Below are 18,402 nucleotides of genomic sequence, written 5' to 3'. Positions count from 1 at the left end.
TCCTATATCTGAATTGTTTGATTTCACCTGACACATTCAGATAGGTTTGTCACCAAGGGCTCTACAATCTAAGGAGACAATCTGAAAGATAAATGTACAGTCAAGGTACTGAATAATTTAGATGTGGTTAAGAGCAACTATCCCCTCTAGCTTATGTACTTTGGCACTCTTAGTTGGCTAATTTATTTATAGGCATTGTGGTAGAAGTGGCTCTTGAGCAAAGATCTAAAGAATGGGAGGGTCAGTTCCTTACAATTGCATTACAGTGGATGCGCTCCACACACAAATACTGGGCCAGTCATTTTGGAATTTATTAATGTCAACAAAGTTCCATAATACAATGATTGTTCTGTACACTTGTCATTTTCAGAACTCTATAAAGTACAACTGCAGTAACCTGATTTTCTATTTGTGATAAGCTTTATACAAATGTCCGTGGAGTGTCTTATTTTTCCCCTGTACATATGTTTGTTTTTCAGATTGGTAAAAGTGCTTCCAAAAAATCCCTGCTGTTAAATGAGTATTACTATGTGAGATTAAACTCAAATGATCAGAAAGCCCTCAGAGCGGTGGGTATTCAAATACACTGTGTTCTAGCTAATGAGAATGTAGAATACATAGCACTTTATCAAGACCGCAGGAAAAATATAGCAATTGATGATAGTTTTGTCATACGGTTTAGAATTACAAGCTGGTTTTCAGCCTGTTTGCAGCAAAGACAGCAGCCACAGTCTTGACTGACTTATGTGAGGGAAACCTTAATCTGCTCCCTGGTGTGTGACAGTGTAGAGAGCAGTCTTTTCTTGAGAGAGTAACCCTCATTTGTATTAACCATTCTGTGTACTTCCTTGGGGCTCAGATCCGACAGTGACAGGAAGCAATCAGGTAAATAGGCAAATCTAGTTGGCCAGCTCTTCAGCTAGTTTACGTCAGCATAGCATTACTGAAGCCAATGGAGCCCTACCAATTTACGCACCAGCTGAGGACCTGGGCCAATTATTTCAGTGACATTACTGTGGATTTACTTTTTAAAATGTCCCATGTAATACAGCAGATGAAATTAATCCACAAGACCAATGTACCACTTGGACACTATCTTAAGGGACTGATTCATAGGGCCTTACATGTGCATGCATATTCTACTGGGGTGAATGTTCTCCCAGACTGAATCATCAAGTAACAATTATTAGAATTGTTTTTTCCCATCCAGCCTTGCTCCTGGCTCTCTGGCAAAGGGATGCTAAGCACAATCACTGACATAGTTGTCTTCTAATATGGATTTCTTCCCTTGCACACCCATATTACAATAAAACCCATGTCATTCACTTTCATTGGGTAAAATCCTCACCCTGTTGAGATCAATAGGAATTTTGTAATTGGCTTCACTGAGAGTGGGAATGGAGTGTTAGTCGTGCTATTCCTTAATTAGATGATTTGCCTATAATCGGTTAGCTTTATTACAGGCCAAAATGCTCAGCTTCCATGGTTTTGTTTTATACAGAGGTTCTCCCTTCATCGAAGCAGCGTCACAAACAGAATTTACACACCAGTTAAACAAATTACAACCAAGTAGGTATTTATACTACAAGTGGTATTTTAGTTGTTTTCTTAGGCTGCAGCTACACGACATTCTGCTTTTGGAAGCAGAACACAAATGAGTGAAATCAGAAATGCAGATAAGGTGTGGATTTACATATCTAGTGCCTCATTTGCATATTTTCACATGATCTCTCTGCTGGAAGAGCATTTTCTGGAAGCTAAAACAGCTGTATAGACAGTGTTCCTTTGAAAACAAACCTTGTTTTCGAAAGAACCCTTCTTCCTATTTTGTTTCACGAAGAAAGGTTCTTTCAAAAATGGGGTTTGTTTTTGAAGGAACCCCATCTACATGGTCATTTTTCTTCCTGAAAAGGATCTTCAAGGAAGCAAGATTGTGTGAGAATATGCATACAAGGAGCAAGATATGTAAATCAGTGCCTCCTCTTCCTTTCCGATCTTGCTTGTTTGCATTCTGCTTCCGAAAGCACAATGCAGTGTAGCCGCAGGCTTAGAGTGTGAAAAATATAAGATGGCAGATTAATAATAGTGCTAATTTCTGCTATTTACATTTTTTGTTCATATTTACACCTAGGGCTTATCAGGCATTTTCAAATGAGTCCTAAAGGAAGCTCCACATCCAGGGGGTTCTAGAACCCAGAGTCTGAGGAATTGAGTGCCTTTGGCAAGAAGCCAAACTCTCCCAGCTCCTAAGAGTTGCCAGAGGTACTCTGTAGAGTTGAAATCAATAGGTGTAGGAGTTAGGTGCCTGACACCTTTGAGGGTTTGAGTGCCACTAGGTAAAAATTATTCTAATATTAAGCAATGCAGCAATAACTGTAGATCTACAGTAAGCTTTTTCATATCAGACATTCTATCTCTGGAACTCTCAAATAACTGGCATTTTAACCATCAGTAAATTTTAGTTATGTTTTCTGTAAGTACAGTAGAGTGAAAGTAAATACAAATAAATACAGCAAATACAGTATAAGTTCACAGTGTACAATATATTCTGTTGTTGGTAAATAAAATACTCTGCAAATAGTTTGTTGCTTAATATCTAATCATATTTTTTCTTAGTGTTATGCATTGCTAGGTATACCTCTCCATTATCCTGAATCTTTGAATACACTCATCCCTGGCTATGCCAGTACAATTGATTCCCAACTTTCTGCTCTTAAGTGAAAACTTTGAAGAGGGACACTAAATTAATTACCATTAAAATACATGTAAAAGTCTCTGATTGGTTCCTAGTGCTCCTAACTTGGGAAAGGCATGGCAGCAGGTGGCGCTGCTTTTGAAAGGTAAGTGAACCTTGGGTTTCAGAGGTGGCGGGGGTTGGAGACGGTTAAAGGCTGGGGGCAGTTTGGGGCTGTGAGCAGGAGGGAGGGTTAAAATCTGGTGGCGGGTTGGGTCCGGGGGGGCAGATGGGCAGGGGGGTTCAGGCTGCTGCAGGTTAGGTCTGTGGGGCTGGCAGGGGGGGAGGGGGTTAGGCTGCAGCAGTTTGGGGTATGCAGGGCTGGCGGCGGGGAGGGGTTAGGCTGCGGTTCTTTAGGTCTGCAGAGCTGACAAGAGGTTAAGGCTGCCATGGTTTGGAGCCTCAGGGCCGGGTGGGGGGAAGCTGTCAGGCTGCCACGGTTTGGGGCCACAGGGCTGGCGGGGGTTCAGGCTGCTGTGGTTTGGGGCTGCAAGGCCAGCAGGGTGGACAAGCTATGTGACCAGTGGGGAGAGGTGTCAAGCTGCCACGGTTTAGGGTGGTGGGGCTGGTGGGGGGGGTCATGTTGTGGTGGGTTGGGGTATGTGGGGTCAGGCTGCAGCAGTTTGGGGCTGTGGGGCTGACACAGGGTGTCAGACTACAGGGGGTTGGAGCTGTAGGGAGGGGGTTAGGCTCGTATTAGTGGGCGGGAGTTCACTTGTCTAGTGAATGAAGGTAGGTGTGTGTGTCCCTCGTTTAAGCAAGTACTCGTTAATAAAGTACTTGTTTAATGAGGGATGAGTGTATCTGGCAACCTTCTGGTCCCGGGGCTGCCAGATATGAAAGAGTTTACCGTATTTAATACAGGACAGTCATGCAGAGGTCAGTATTGCGTTTTAAGGTTCAGAATGTGTGCATGAACTCAGCCTGGTCCTCATACATTTTGTTTATGAAAAGACATAGAAACGCCAAGGTGTTGAAAGCATAAAGAGGAACACTATCGGTCTCATGGACTAATGGTTTGGTATGCTCCACTTTTCAAAGTGACATTTGAGTTACAGCAGTCTAAAAACAGCTGCCTGAAACCACAAAATGACTTTCTGCTTCTGACTGGTATTTATAGAACTACAAAACTGCTTGTTTTATTTTTTTTTCTTCTGAGTTTGTAAATATACATATTATGGTTATGACTCTATTTCAAGCTACATTATGGAAGAATATCTGCTATTCTGTGTTAATAAAGGAAAGGTGAAACGTCAAATAATTCTGGGGGAAAGAATGGTTTTTTGGTGTATTGGTAAACAATAAAATTTTAAAAGGAAAATAAGCCACAAGTCGAGGGTTCTTGGTTTTAATGATGTATCTATTGCAAAATGGACTTTGACAGTACAGGTCAAACCTCTCTAGTTTTAGTATTCTTGGGATCTGACGAGAGCTGAACCAGAGACTTTGCTGAACCCTGGGATGTCAATATTGTCTAGCAGCATTACCAACATTTCCACTGCTTACTGGGCTCTTAGAAAACATTTACGGGTAAATTAGAGCTAAATAACAGCACAGAACACTGACAGCGAGCACTGGTGGCTGTAAACAAACTTTGAGACCATGGGAAACTTGACCATGCCCATGATAGGTGGACATCATGCCAGACCACGGATGTTGCTGGACCAGAGAGTGATGGATTAGAAATGTTCAACCTGTAGCTGAAAGCAGAATTAACATTCAAGTACTTATTTGTAAAGTGACAGGTACTCATTACAGTAATTAGTGGCTCTTGGAAGCGTTTTCAGCTATGACAAACTACGTCTAATATGAATGTTGTTCTAATTCCAGTTCATACCAGTGATTTCAATAGTTGTACTTGTTGTCCTGATGGCTATTTACATCATAAAACCAGTCACCATGGACATTCCAGAAGACAAAGTAACCATTATCGGCAATTATCAGCAGATGGAAGAGCAAGGACTTCTGGGAGATATCTTGGAAGACAAGATGATTAACAAGAACAATGTCGATAGATGTAATGATTCATGCAAGTAAGCCAGATCTGATGATTTGTAGAGAGAGAGAGAGAGTTAACTAACTGATGGAGAAATAACCATAATATTAGCAAAAGGTGGAAGAGAGCAAAGCAACACACTATAATAGCTATTAAAGGACCACTAATCTGGGAAAATAATTTTTCCTTCTGATGACATATTTCATGGGATTTAGAATTGTCCACTACAGGGTATAAAGAGGAATGTTCTGCAGTCTTCTCAGTTCATGAATGTTAGTTTCATGATATGCAATTGCCTTGGCAGTTTTGAACTTGTGGAAAGTATTCCTTATGACATGGCTTATGAGACAAATAGCACCATTATGAAACCCTTGTACCAAGCCTGGATGGGTCTCCTCAACATGGCACGAGAAAGAATTTATGTGGCTTCTTACTACTGGTCTCTCACAGGAGAAGATTTAAAAGTAAACGATTCATCTTCTGAACAGGTAGGAGAAAAATGAGAAAATAAGCTCACATATGATCCATGGAGAAGTGCACAACTCAGTCTGGCTCAAGGCCCCTCCATGGCCACAGTTTACCCTTATCTCATGTCATTCTCTTGGTCTTCAGAGCCGGAGAGGCCAGAGGTGACTTAGTCCTCCAGCTGAGTCACAAGTAAGTCCACTTCCTCCCATCTACCACAGTCCAAGCAAACCCAAAAACAAGAGAGTCTTCCACCCTTGTCCTAAGCTGGGCACAAGCCTTCCTTTCTAAGTGTCTTTCTTATCTTCCAAGCTTGGCCATCCCTGGGGCTCAGTTCTGCCTCCTCCTGGCCTCTATTCAGTCTTTCTGTGCCTGCCACTTGTTTACCAAGCTCACTGCCTCACCTCAGTAGAGGGCAATGTAGGAGGAACCCTGCCTCACTCTCTTGTGTGGGTTTCCAGCCTTCAGAACCTGATACTGATGGGCTTTCCTCTGCCTCTCCTTCCAAGGTCCTCTTCCTACGCTATCTGTCATCCGTACTTCTCTCTCTCCCTCCTGATCCGCAGGCTGCTCTTACCCCTCTCTGCCTCCCAGGACTTGCCTATCACATGACTTTGCTCATTTCCTACACCCTGGAGAAGGAACAAGTGTAGCACAGGTGCAAACAAGCCCCGTACCTTCTTAAAGGGAAGTTCATCCTGTTAGCCCCACTGCTTTCAAGCTCACAGAAACGTAATTCAGAATGTCAATTCAGTGTATCAGCAGCCAATAGTGTTTGTTGCTGTTTGCATTTCATCTTTCAACTCCAGAAATATTTCAGTTCTAGTGTTTGCTGTATTTGGCTATAATAATGTTACAGCTAATGATATTAACTAATAGGAAGCAAAGTTGTATTCATAAATTGGATTAAGACCTTTAGTTTTTGTCTTTAGTGCAGCTCTAGTTGAATAGACTGAAAAATGAAACATTCCCATCCTTGAATTGAGTGTGTCTCCTTTGCAAGAAGTATCTATTTTTAGAAGGTTCTTGCTGTTTCTTTCTGTGATGTAGTATAAGTAGTGGTGCTTTGTATGCAGGGTGAAGATATTCTGAAGAAGTTTGAAAGTTTACTTATGGAGAATGTCTCAGTGTATATTGCAACAAGTGTGCCAACTTTAGCTGAAAATTCAACTGATCTTAAAGTTTTGGAGGAAAAAGGTAACTATGTAATTCACATGGCCTCTTCAGTTCTTCAGTGTTGTAAACAAGGACTAATGTGAAACTCTTAAGACCCAATCCAGCTCATGTTTAATTTGCAGCCAGTAAGACTACTCACATGCTTAAAATTAAGTATGAGTTTAAGTGCTGTGCTGGGTCGGGTCCTTTATATATACTGAAATACAGCTTTAGTAAATATACATATATTCTCCCAAGGCTAAAAATCTCTATCATACAAGCACTAGAAATCTATATACATTCTGGTCACCACAAGAATGCTATAGATTACACTCCATTTTCATGTTACAATTAAAAATGCTGTTAAGAATTTCTTTAGCTAACACACCTTTTTCCCTGTTTACTCAAAATCTTTCCTTAGGGGCTCATGTAAGAAGAGTAAATTTTGGGCATTTGACCAAAGGTGTGCTGCATTCCAAATTTTGGATTGTAGACATGCAACACGTGTATATTGGCAGTGCAAATATGGACTGGAGGTCATTTTCTCAGGTCAGATGTATTTTAGTTCGCTAAACATAAACTTACATGATGGAGATGACACCCCTGGGATAAATTTCAGAGCTCTGTGAAAAAATGCACATATTTTATCATAGTTCTCTATGCTAACCCCTCATAGTAATATAAAATATGGGGCACACCAGGAAAACAGGGTGGGGTTACGAAAGCCTGGGAGGTGTAAGAGAATGAGTTTGAACATACGTTAATTCTGTGCAGGTGAAAGAAGTTGGTGCCGTGATATACAACTGCAGCTGCTTAGCCAGCGATCTATGGAAAACATTTAAAACCTATTGGGATCTTGGGTATGCTAATGCCACTGTTCCCTCCTCATGGCCAAGCAATTATTCCACCAAAATTAACAAGTATCGACCTCTGGAAGTGCAGTTTAATGGAACCTTGACAACAGCTTATTTTTCTGTAAGCAGATTTTAATCTGAAATATTTGTTGTAAACTGTTCCAAACCATTTCCTGGAAATGTCTTTTTCTGCATCTCTCTCTTCATTCAGGCTCAGTTATGCCCTTCTCAGGTTGAGTAGTGCCTTATTCAACAAGTGTCAGCGGACTATGAATGGAATAAGGTCCTATGTAACACGAGTAAGGGATATAGAGCTAGACCTTGTATCCTGCCATAGGTTACTCACACTGGCCATGTCTACGCTAGTCAAAAACTTCGAAATGGCCATGCAAATGGCCATTTCGAAGTTTACTAATGAAGCGCTGAAATACATATTCAGTGCCTCATTAGCATGCGGGTGGCTGCGGCACTTCAAAATTGACATGGCTCACCGCCGCGTGGCTCGCCCAGATGGGGCTCCTTTTCGAAAGGACCCTGCCTACTTCGAAGTCCCCTTATTCCCATCTGCTCATACGAATAAGGAGACTTCAAAGTAGCTGGGGTCCTTTCGAAAAGGAGCCCCATCTGGACAAGCTGCACGGCGGCGAGCTGAGTCAATTTCGAAGTGCCGTGGCTGCCCGCATGCTAATGAGGCACTGAATATGTATTTCAGCGCTTCATTAGTAAACTTCGAAATGGCCATTTGCATGGCCATTTCGAAGTTTTTGGTTAGTGTAGACATAGCCATTATATGGTAACTTATGGCTCAGATAGTCCCATTCATTTCAATGGGACTGCTTCAGGATTAATCCATTACTCTGTGAGTATGGGAAAATCTGGCCTGTAGTAAATAGTATGTTGCAAGTCTAGGCCATGATGGCTTTAAATCTTTATTTTTAGCTACCTTGTAATGGCAACTAAGGGGCAAGTAAATTTGAAATAAAGACTTATTGTCATATTTCATAAGGTTTCTTCCTGATAATAATAACTCTATGAATGGCACATTGATTATATTGTGCTTTTGGATCCAGATTTAGAGCCTACAACTTGCTAACAATTCCTGCCCCTGTAAATAAATACGAGGTGGGAAGTTCTGTATGTGTAATCAAAACTGAGTAGAGGTTAATATAAATCAGGCAATCAAAGTTTGTTGAAAGAAAACGTAAGCAGTAGGACAGGAGCAGGGGCATGTATGATAATCATCAGACTGTTTCCCTCCTTTACAGGCCTCTCCTGCTGCGTTTTGCCCAAAGGGTCGTACTCCAGACCTTATTTCTATTATTGATGTTATAAATGATGCAGACGAGTATGTGTATGTCTCAGTCATGGAGTATTTTCCTACAACCCGCTTCAGACATCCAGCAAAGTAGGAGGTTAAACTTGGATAAATCACACAATTGTATTCATGGCTCAATGTCCTTTGCTTTTGCAGAAATTTGTTCTTACCAAAAATGCAGCATGTTCTTCCCTCCAAAAATACTATTATTATTTTCACCCCTGGAGAGAACTGAGATGTTGGACATTCTGCAGCTGTTATGCCATTCCAAAGTGCACATAAAACACTCACCTTCTGTTTTGGTAGCGTTTTACACTGACATTGCTCTTACTTCATAGCTTCATAGAAATGTGTGTTGGACTGGAAGGGAGCTCAGCAAGTCATCAAATCCAGCCTCCTATGCTCAGACAAAATATAGATCCTCCCTGACAGGTATTTATTCATCTTTTTTTTAAATGATGAGGATTCCACAATTTCTCTTACAACTCTATTTGTTTAATGACACTTATCATTAGACAGTTTACTGGAGTAAATAACTATACAGACTTCTGCGCAATGAAGAATCAGGCCCTTTTCTTCCAACCTGACTCCTGGCAAAAGCATAGCAGTTACAAAATCCTAGGGAAAGATTAGCAGAGAGAGATTTGGGGTACAATTTCAAAAGATAATGCAGTGCCCCCTGGCATCTCTGGAATCCTCAACTTCTTGCCGTGATGGCTGCAGCATCCCTTAAATGAAGTGTCATTGCTTTTTCCTCCGACATTGCGAATAAAGACTTCTATTTGCATCACACCAGGCCCCAAAGATAGAAATGGGTAACAAAGGCTCCAAGTGGAGAATGTGCAATGTTAATAAATGGTCTGTCTAAAGTGGTGGTGGGAGCCTGTTGTCATGCAATATGCTTAGTTAAAAAGAATGGGAGAAAAGAAATGCAGAAAATCTAATATATGACACAGACACAAAATTGCCCCGACCTGTCTGATGTGCAAAATTATCTATCAGGTGGTAGTGACTCCGTGCGTGTTTGCATAACATTTTGATATTAGTTAAAACTTGCTAACTAAAAGGGTAGGTAAGCATTGGAATAGGCTTCCAAGGGAGGCTGTGGACTCCCTATCATTAATAGGTGAAAATGACACAAATGCCAATCAGAAATGGGTCTCCCTCAGTGCAGGGGACTGGACTAGGTGACTTTTCAAGATCTCATTCAGCTCTCCATTTCCATGATTCTATAAACCATCTTCCTCTATACAATTCTAGATGCCTAGGACTGCTGGTAATACACCCTGTCACATGTTCATTGGGGAACAATGATCATTGCTGAGCGCAAGTAGAATGATCTGACTGTAAACTAAATGACAACGCCGGGTCCTCACAGGAGACTTTAAGCAACATAATTACACATGATCTCCATCAGACTTTTTTTTTAATTGTCAGCTAACCCCCAAGTGCTAGATACAAATATATTTCAAAATTCCCAGAGATGTTGGCTGCATATAAACTTAATAATCCAAGTACAGCTGAGAGTTTTTGAGGCTTCTTTTAAAAAACTCCTAATGACTGGACAGATTTCTGTAATTGTCAGAGCTGAGCTTATGACCAGAGACTGTATAATTCCAAACCCAGAGAGAACTTGCCTGTGGCCCACAAAGCACTAGCTGATCATACAGTGTTGGCTCCTTGTCTCTTTTACAGCTCCTTCAGCAGGCACCCTCTGTGCACCTGACACACCAAGGAGGCGTTCTACAGCAGGGCAACCTGGGCTAGTGAGTGGGCCGCATGAGTGGCCTCCTTCATCTCAGTGGGCCACAAGTTTGTCATAACGAAGATGGTCTCCTGGGACAGGGCAGTTTTGCTAATTACGTTTGTGTACCTAGAGTTGGTGGGGTGTGCTGATTGAACCACAGCAGCACTTTGATTGGCTGCAAAGGGAGTGTACGACTCTCACAGTCAGCATTGTAGACCAGTGGTTCCCAACCTTTTCCATAGTGCAGACCCCCGATCACCTGCCCAAACTGTTTGCAGACCCCCATCAAAGCCAATTCTAGCTGCTATGCACACTTCTTTCACTGACCACAACATAGATTTTCGGACAGCCATTAACAACGTTATTGGAAGATATTTAATTTAAAAATAATAATTGATTGTAACTTTGCAATTTATTTTCTATTATCATTTTTATTCATCTTCTATTTTTTCACGGATTCCCTGCAATACCCTTGCATATCCTCAGGAGTCCACGGACCCTAGGTTGGAAACCACTGTCGTATGCAATCAGCGCACAACTCATTTCACATGCCCTTGCTTTATAAGCATGTCACTTGAGTAATACTAGTAGGCAAAAACTACAGATGGAAACCAGCAGAATCTGGCAATCCTCAGCTTGGGTAACATTGATGGAAATGTCTCATGAGCCACTCGTAGAATCCCAGTGGAGTGCAGAAGTTACTCACCGTTGTTCTGCAGAAGGTTTTTCCCTGGGTTCCCCATTGATTTTGACTGGGTAGTACATTCAGAGCTATGCTCCAGCCCTACATTATTATTGCTGTATTATTTTCTTACCAATGTGGTGTTAGGTATTTCTTGTCGCAGGTTTCTTTGAATGTATTTTTCTGTTCATTTACTTTCATTCCTGTAGATACTGGCCAGAAATTGACAATGCGCTGAGACGTGCAGCATTCAACCAGAATGTGCAAATCAGGCTTTTGATCAGCTGCTGGCTCCACACTGACCCATCCATGTTCCATTACTTGCAGTCACTTCATGCACTCAGTGATCCACATACCAACATCACCATAGATGTGGTAAGATTAGAAAACTCTATTGACATAATGATATAATGGGCCATCCTTTTAAAAAGGCAGTTTTCAAGCAGGGACCACAACTACTTGTGTGTATTAAGGTACAACTCTAAACACAAAGGCTTATGCATACAAACTTGATTTCAGATCTTGCAGCAACAGGCCTTGGAAATTTCAGTCTAGGTGATATTATTCAACATTATTCTTGAGCCCAGCAACCACTTCCCTCAACATGGGTTTGTTTTCTGTAGCTTTCTTAATACAGGCCTATTATTAGGGTGAAGACATGAAAATTATGAAGCATATTTACCAAGGGATGCCAGTATATAGCAGATGATTATATAATTGCCAAAGCTTTAGTGGTACGATCTGCTTGCCAGTGATAGATGAAATCTTAATTTCAGGCTCCGCCTAGACTACGAGTTAAAATTGAATTTAAATTACTTATCTCGACCTTAAGACATCACTGTCTTCACTGTCACTGTCATTAGCTTGATCTAATCTGCCCTCATATCTATAACAAAATATCGATCTTAAGAGATGGGTATAGCGCCATTTCAATTTTAGACTCTTGAATGCAGGCTAGTGTGTAAGCGTCATGTCTGTAATTTGAATTCATCGGCCTCCAGAGGTGTCCCGTATATATCCTACAAAGCTACATGGTGACCTTCTTTGTGTGTCCATTTCCATTCTGGTGCGGCAGAAGAGGGTCACAATTTGATTTGATTTCTGCACTGACCAGTGCTGCAAATATAGAGGACATGCACAACATAATGATCCCTTTGTTTATTACATTTCATCCCAGCAGGATCAATCGCATCGATACCTATCTGCATACTCTTAAGATGGTTATGATTCTGCTTTAGTGATTTCACAATAAGCAGCACCATGGACTCACCAGGATATTAAGTTCCCCTCCATCCCTCTCTGCACCGCTTTGCAGCTTGGCGATGCAAGAGTTGTTCTTGCATAATAATAATAGAAACTTTTTTCTGTTTACATTTTGTCCTGTACCCCCCCACCTTCCCTGCCCTTCTGTCCCTGAGAGGTGTCACCTCCCAAACTACATGGCAGCTAAGCTGTGGGATTCAGACATCAAACACCCACAAGCAACCAGGGCTAAGGCATTGTGGGATAGGAACCCAGAATGCATTGCTCACAAGGTCAAAATTTGATAAAAAAAAAATAACGAGGACACAGAAACTTGACATGGAGACACCACGGATTGATTTTTCTAGAATGTTTGTAGGTGCTCGATTTGACATTATAAAAATGAATGTAAATAATCACTTCTCATAAATATTGATTTTAACTTGTAGTCTAGATGCAGCCTTAATCTGAAGATACAGACAGACCATTTTAAGAATCTAGCTCAAGACTGAGCTGGGTGGTTCTTGATCTGCAAGGAATTTGCATCTCCATGTGATTTGTCATGATGTTGATGATATTCTTCTGGAAGTAATGGCAGTATTTATTTCAAGTCAGTTGACAATATTAATGCAAGTTGCAAAGAAATCTACAAAATTGTTGTGATAGGTAAAGTGACAAGCTCTGCTTCACACCTTCTGCCAACTTTCACTGCATTATCCTTCCGGTGTCATAATGGCTAGGAAATTACACATAGGACTCCTTGCTAGCTACTGTTCTGCAAATTACACTAAACAATTCACCGACGTGGGTGTGGAAACTAGGGTGAAATCCCTGGCTGTGCGGAGCCCCCCATCTTGGTGCAGGTAGATGAATAGAGGAAATAACACAATCCAGATGCATGGATTTTTAGCATGGAAGATAAGCAATGGCTTGAAATGTTATTTTTAATTAAAGTAAAAAAAATGTAAGGCCCTATTGCTCTCTGCAATATCACTCTTTGTCTGGGATCAGCTCATTCAACTGTACAGTAATGCTGCAACAATCAATGATGAATGCAGAATAGTAGGACTATTAAATAGATGTCGAATACTGTATTAGTTGTCTTTAATGTAAAACGATAACTCTTTCACAGATGCAACATTGTGAAGTACATTTTGTCCTTATGTGATTGAACTGTCCTATGTATTTTTGTGCATAGTGGGATTATTAGTGTGCCCCAGTTAGTCTTCTTGGAGAATAGCAAAATCTCCAAACCATCTAAAGCCAGAGCTTTTGAAAATTCTAATCTGGTCTATACCCAGTTTTGTTTGAAAGCAAGGAAAGTTTGCATCATTCAATGATATAATCTATGTTTTATTCCAGTAATTCTCTGTATGCTTTGTACTTTTTTTCCATCCAGAAAATTTTCATTGTTCCAGTCCTGAATCACACAAACATTCCTTTTGGGAGAGTGAATCACAACAAATATATGGTCACTGATAAAGTAGCATATGTTGGTAAGTGTTTTATTTTAAGACATAATCAAGACTACAGGGTTTGGACAGGACTGGGTGTCATGTCAAGTGTTAGCTAAATTTACCAAGAAGACTACAGAAACGTATAGTGGACAGGTTGAGCAAAACATCTGCACTGGATAGAAGAGTGGGGGAAAATACTGTAGGACAAATTCAGCAGGAGATGATTGTATTGGATTGTGATTCATTAAGAATGAAGTACAGGAGATCATGGCCCTGAACGAGCAGAGATTAGTATTATTGTCAAGCACGCACAGTAATCTCATAAATTCATAGAATCACAGGGTTGGAAGATACCTCAGGAAGTCATCAAGCCCACCCCCCCGCTCAAATCTGTACCAATCCCAACTAAATCATCCCAGCCAGGGCTTTGTCAAATCAGGAATTAAAAACCTCTGGTGATGGAGATTCTACCATCTCTCTAGAGATCCTGGTCCAGAGCTTCACCACACTCCTAATGAAATAGTTTTTCCTAATATCCAACCTAGACCTCCCCCACTGCAACTTGAGACCTTTCCTCCTCATTCTGTCATTTGTCACCACTGAGAACAGCCTCTCTCCATCCTCTTTGTAACTGCCCTCAGGTAGTTGAAGGCTGCTATCAATTCCCTACTCACTCTTCTCTGGACTAAATAAATCAAAATTCATTCAATGACACATAATAGTCCATGAAAGGAAATACTATTTTGCTTTCACAAAAGCTTAATGTGAGGAATCCATGGACTGTTTATTTGTTGAGCAGGATTCCAGGAGGGGAATGGAAAATACAGGGTCCTCACACTGTTTGTCACCCTAAATGATTAACCACCATGTTGGTGTTGATATTTCATTCTTGTATTAGGATCCTAGATGAGAGTAAGTGACGGAAGACATTACCAAGTTCACCACCCTGTCAGTCTCGATTTGTGTCCTATTGAGTTATCATCAGAAAACAGAGGTTTAATTAGTTACAAAGAAAATTTATTTTCCGCCCAAATCACCTCTTGGAATAATTGGGTGATTTATCTGAGTGGGTGGGACAGACCTGTATTTGGGATGCCAAAAAGGTGTCCCTACTTATTTTTTAAAAGGGATGACTTGTCCCTTATTTAGGCTCTCGGGGGCTGGAAGTGGGGATGGGAGCGCCCGCGGCTGCTTCTTCCCCAGGGCTTTGGGTGGCGAGTACCCACGGCTGCCACTTCCGCAAGGCTCCAGGTGGGAAGCGCCCATGGCCATCGCTTCCCTGGGACTGGGGGTGGGGCGCCAGCTCCCTGGGGCTTGGTGGAGCCAGGAGGAGCCACCCCTCCCCCTCCCCCTCCCCCGATATCTCCCTGTCCCATATTTGGAACAGGGAGATATGGTTGCCCTATGTATTATAGTAACTGTTGACAGAGGATCAGAAAACACATTCAGCTAGATCCCTGCCTTGATCTGGGATGTCTACTGAACAGCATTGACACTTGCAGGTTTAGCACTCAGAGGTTGTGTCTGTTGTATTTGGCTATACCAGGGAGAGGCAATAAGAGGCCCATGGACAGGACATGATTCATCAGGGTCAGCCCTGGGCGGGGGCAGGGGGGGGCACCAGACACTTTGTGTACCTCTGCGTCTGCAGGTGTGGCCACTCACAACACCCACTGGCCTTGGTTCATGTTTCCTAGCCAATGGGAGCTGAAGGAACTGGTACAGGTTGGGCCACCGCTTCCTGCAGCTCCCATTGGCTGGTCATGGCAAACAGTGGCCAACAGGAGCTGCGAGCGACCACACCCTTGGAGACTCAGGTAAATAAAGCTGCCCAGGGCTAGCCCTGGCAAACTGTATCTGGCCCGTGGGCTGCTTATTGCCCTTCCTTCCTGAACTCCATTTTCTTGTAACAAGTAAAGTTCAACTGCAAAGTTTATTTTCTTTTCATCTTTTTCTTCTGATGGTTAAAAGTTTTGCACAGATTGCACTGCCACTGGGCAGCTGTATATATAATAGACATATATATGGGCCGGAACCAAAATATTAGACCTGGAAACCCCCTGCATCCAAATTTTATGGCATGTTCTTGTTTCTATAACAGATACATTGACTGCATCTGTGCCACAGTCTCCATTGTATGAGAGCATCTGATGAAGTGAGTCTGTGCTCACAAAAGCTCGTGCTCACAAAAGCTCATGCTCAAAACTTTTCTGTTATTCTATAAGGTGCCACAGGACCCTTCGTTGCTGTGACAGATCCAGACTAACACGGCTACCCCTCCGATACTTGACATTGTATGAGAGATTCCTACAGAGCCTCCAGTTAACTTCAAGTTGGTTCTCTGTAGTGGAGCCTTCAAGTGAGAAGCAGCTGGCCTGATTTTCAAAGATGCTAATAACTTTCATCTCTCCACTTTTCTGAAAATGAGTCCAGTTATATTTAGGTGCATTAAATCCGTTTTGAAGAGACTAACATTAGGCCCCAGGCTTCAAATTTCATTCAATGTGACTTCTCCCGTTTTCCCCTCTGACCAACAAAATACTTGTAAGAAAATTATTATTTCTCATTAACCATCCATATTTCTGTCCTGTAGGAACGTCCAACTGGTCTAAAGATTACTTCAGTACTACAGCTGGAGTTGGGCTGATTGTCAACCAGACTTCAACAGATCCTCAAAGAAAGAAGGCAGTTATACAAGAACAGTTAAAAAATCTTTTTGAACGAGACTGGAATTCCAAATATTCAGTAAATATAGAAGACCTGCAAGGTCAGAAAGACTGTGTCTGGAAAGAGGGATTAAGTTACTTATAAAGTTCAACATTTTTCTTTCTGTTTGAAATTCAATATACATGAAATATGGAGGGTTTTTTTATTTTTTGTTGAAGAAATCATTTGCTACTGGTATGCCCTGCTACTTAGTGTTCTGGGAGCATTGTTCAATGTATGTGTATGATCAAATAATTCTTAGCACTTAATATGTGAATGTTGTACATAGTTGATCCACCTCTGTCAAATAAATATCTACTCAGTTTTATGTCAGACTGCCCAATATGGTGTGTGATTGTGAAAGGAATAAGCTGATCTTAATTGGAGAGTTGCAAAGGAGTATATTTCCATTTCCATGGGATCTTTAACGCTAAGTTGCCTGATTGATGGAGGTTTTACATGTGGTCATTAAAGTTTAATTAATATATTGTTACTTCTATGTGTTTAAATATTTTATTAAAATCTGGGCCAGCATTAAGCATGGGCCACATGAGCAGATATTCAGGGCAGACTAAGGACTAGATATACACTGGTATTTAATTATCGAAAGATGCAGATTCGTAGATTCCAAAGCCAGAAGGGACCACTGTGATCATCTAATCTGACCTTTTGTATCCACAGGCTATAGTGTGTCCCCCAAATAATTCTGAGAGTGGATGTTTTAGAAAAATATCCAATCTTGATTTTCAAATGGTCACTGATGGAGAATCCCCTCCACCCCTCACCCTTTACAATTTGTTTCAACAATTAATTACTCTTCCCATTAACATTTTACATTGTAGTTCCAATCTGAATTTATCTAGCTTTAACTTCCTGTCACTAGATCCTGTTATTACCTTTTCTCTGTTAGTTTGAAGAGCCCATTGTTAAATATTGATTGCAACCTAGGTACTTACAGACTATAATAAAGTCGCCTGTTAACTTTCTCATTGTTAAGCTAAATATACTGAGCTTTTTGAGTCTCCTTCACTATAAGGCATGTTTTCTGATGCTTTAATCATTCTTCTGGCTCTTTTGTGAACCTTTATCAATTTATCTTCTGTTGTGTGCCCCAGAACTGAACACAGTATTTCAGCAGCGCCCACACCCATGTCAAACATATGGCTAAAATTACCTCTCTACTCCTCCTTTAGGTTCTCCTCTATATGCTTCCCAGGCTTGCATAAGCACTTTAGCTTCAGTGTCACTTTGGGAGCTCCTAATTAGCTGATTATCCAGGACCTCCAAATCTTTTTCACGGTGATTGCTCCCCAGGACAGAGTGCCATACTGTATAAGTACAGTCTTCATTCATAGTCCCCTAGATGTATGCATTGACATTTAGCCAAATTAAAATGCATGCTGTTTGCTTAAGCCCAGTTTAACAAATGATCCTGATCACTCAAAATTTGTGACCTGTCCTCGACATTTTTTACCACTTCTCCAATTTTTGTGTCATCACTGATTATTTTATGTTTTACAATAACACAGAGGTAGCCATGTTAGTGTGTACTCCAACAAAACAAAACAGCAGAAATGTAGCACTTTAAAGACTAACAAAATTATTTATTCAGTGATGAGCTTTCGTGGGACAGACTCACTTTACCAGATCAATCTCATTTCCAATACAGACTGACATTTATAAGTACAGAGGACCCAAAAAAACCCATTGCAATAAAAACTACAAATCAAATACATTGGAAGGGGAGAAGAGGTGGGAGGATGTTAATTGTTCTGCCTGAGATAATTATGAACATCAAAGGAAGGGAAGCAGTCTTTGTAATGCATGAGGTAATTGATGTCTCTGTTGATACCACATGTTAATGTGTCGAATTTGAATATGAATTTGAACTCACAAATTTCTCGCTGTAATCCATTTTTAAATCCTTTTTGCTCCAGGACACAAATTCTCAGGTCTTTAACAGAATGGCCCGTTCCACTGAAGTGCTCACTGATTGGCTTATGTATATTGAGTTTCTTGTGGTCTGCTCTGTGTCCATTTATTCTTTGG

At 41.1% G+C, this 18,402-nt stretch overlaps 1 protein-coding gene across 1 annotated transcript; it reads left to right on the top strand.

Moving 5' to 3' along the window:
- The first annotated feature begins 490 nt into the window (after window positions 1-490).
- Window positions 491-16,813, top strand: PLD4 (phospholipase D family member 4). Its single transcript, XM_074998694.1, has 10 exons — window positions 491-569; window positions 4,565-4,767; window positions 5,035-5,218; window positions 6,272-6,392; window positions 6,772-6,899; window positions 7,125-7,325; window positions 8,470-8,609; window positions 11,158-11,323; window positions 13,590-13,686; window positions 16,241-16,813. The coding sequence occupies exons 2-10, from the start codon at window positions 4,604-4,606 to the stop codon at window positions 16,456-16,458; spliced, it is 1,419 nt and encodes a 472-aa protein (XP_074854795.1). The 5' UTR covers window positions 491-569; window positions 4,565-4,603; the 3' UTR covers window positions 16,459-16,813.
- The last annotated feature ends 1,589 nt before the right edge of the window (window positions 16,814-18,402 follow it).

The sequence above is a fragment of the Carettochelys insculpta genome, chromosome 6, assembly GCF_033958435.1.
Source record: "Carettochelys insculpta isolate YL-2023 chromosome 6, ASM3395843v1, whole genome shotgun sequence".
NCBI lineage: Eukaryota > Metazoa > Chordata > Testudines > Carettochelyidae > Carettochelys > Carettochelys insculpta.
The sequence above is the reverse complement of the archived record's forward strand: the minus strand, read 5'-3'. Positions and strand labels throughout refer to the sequence as shown.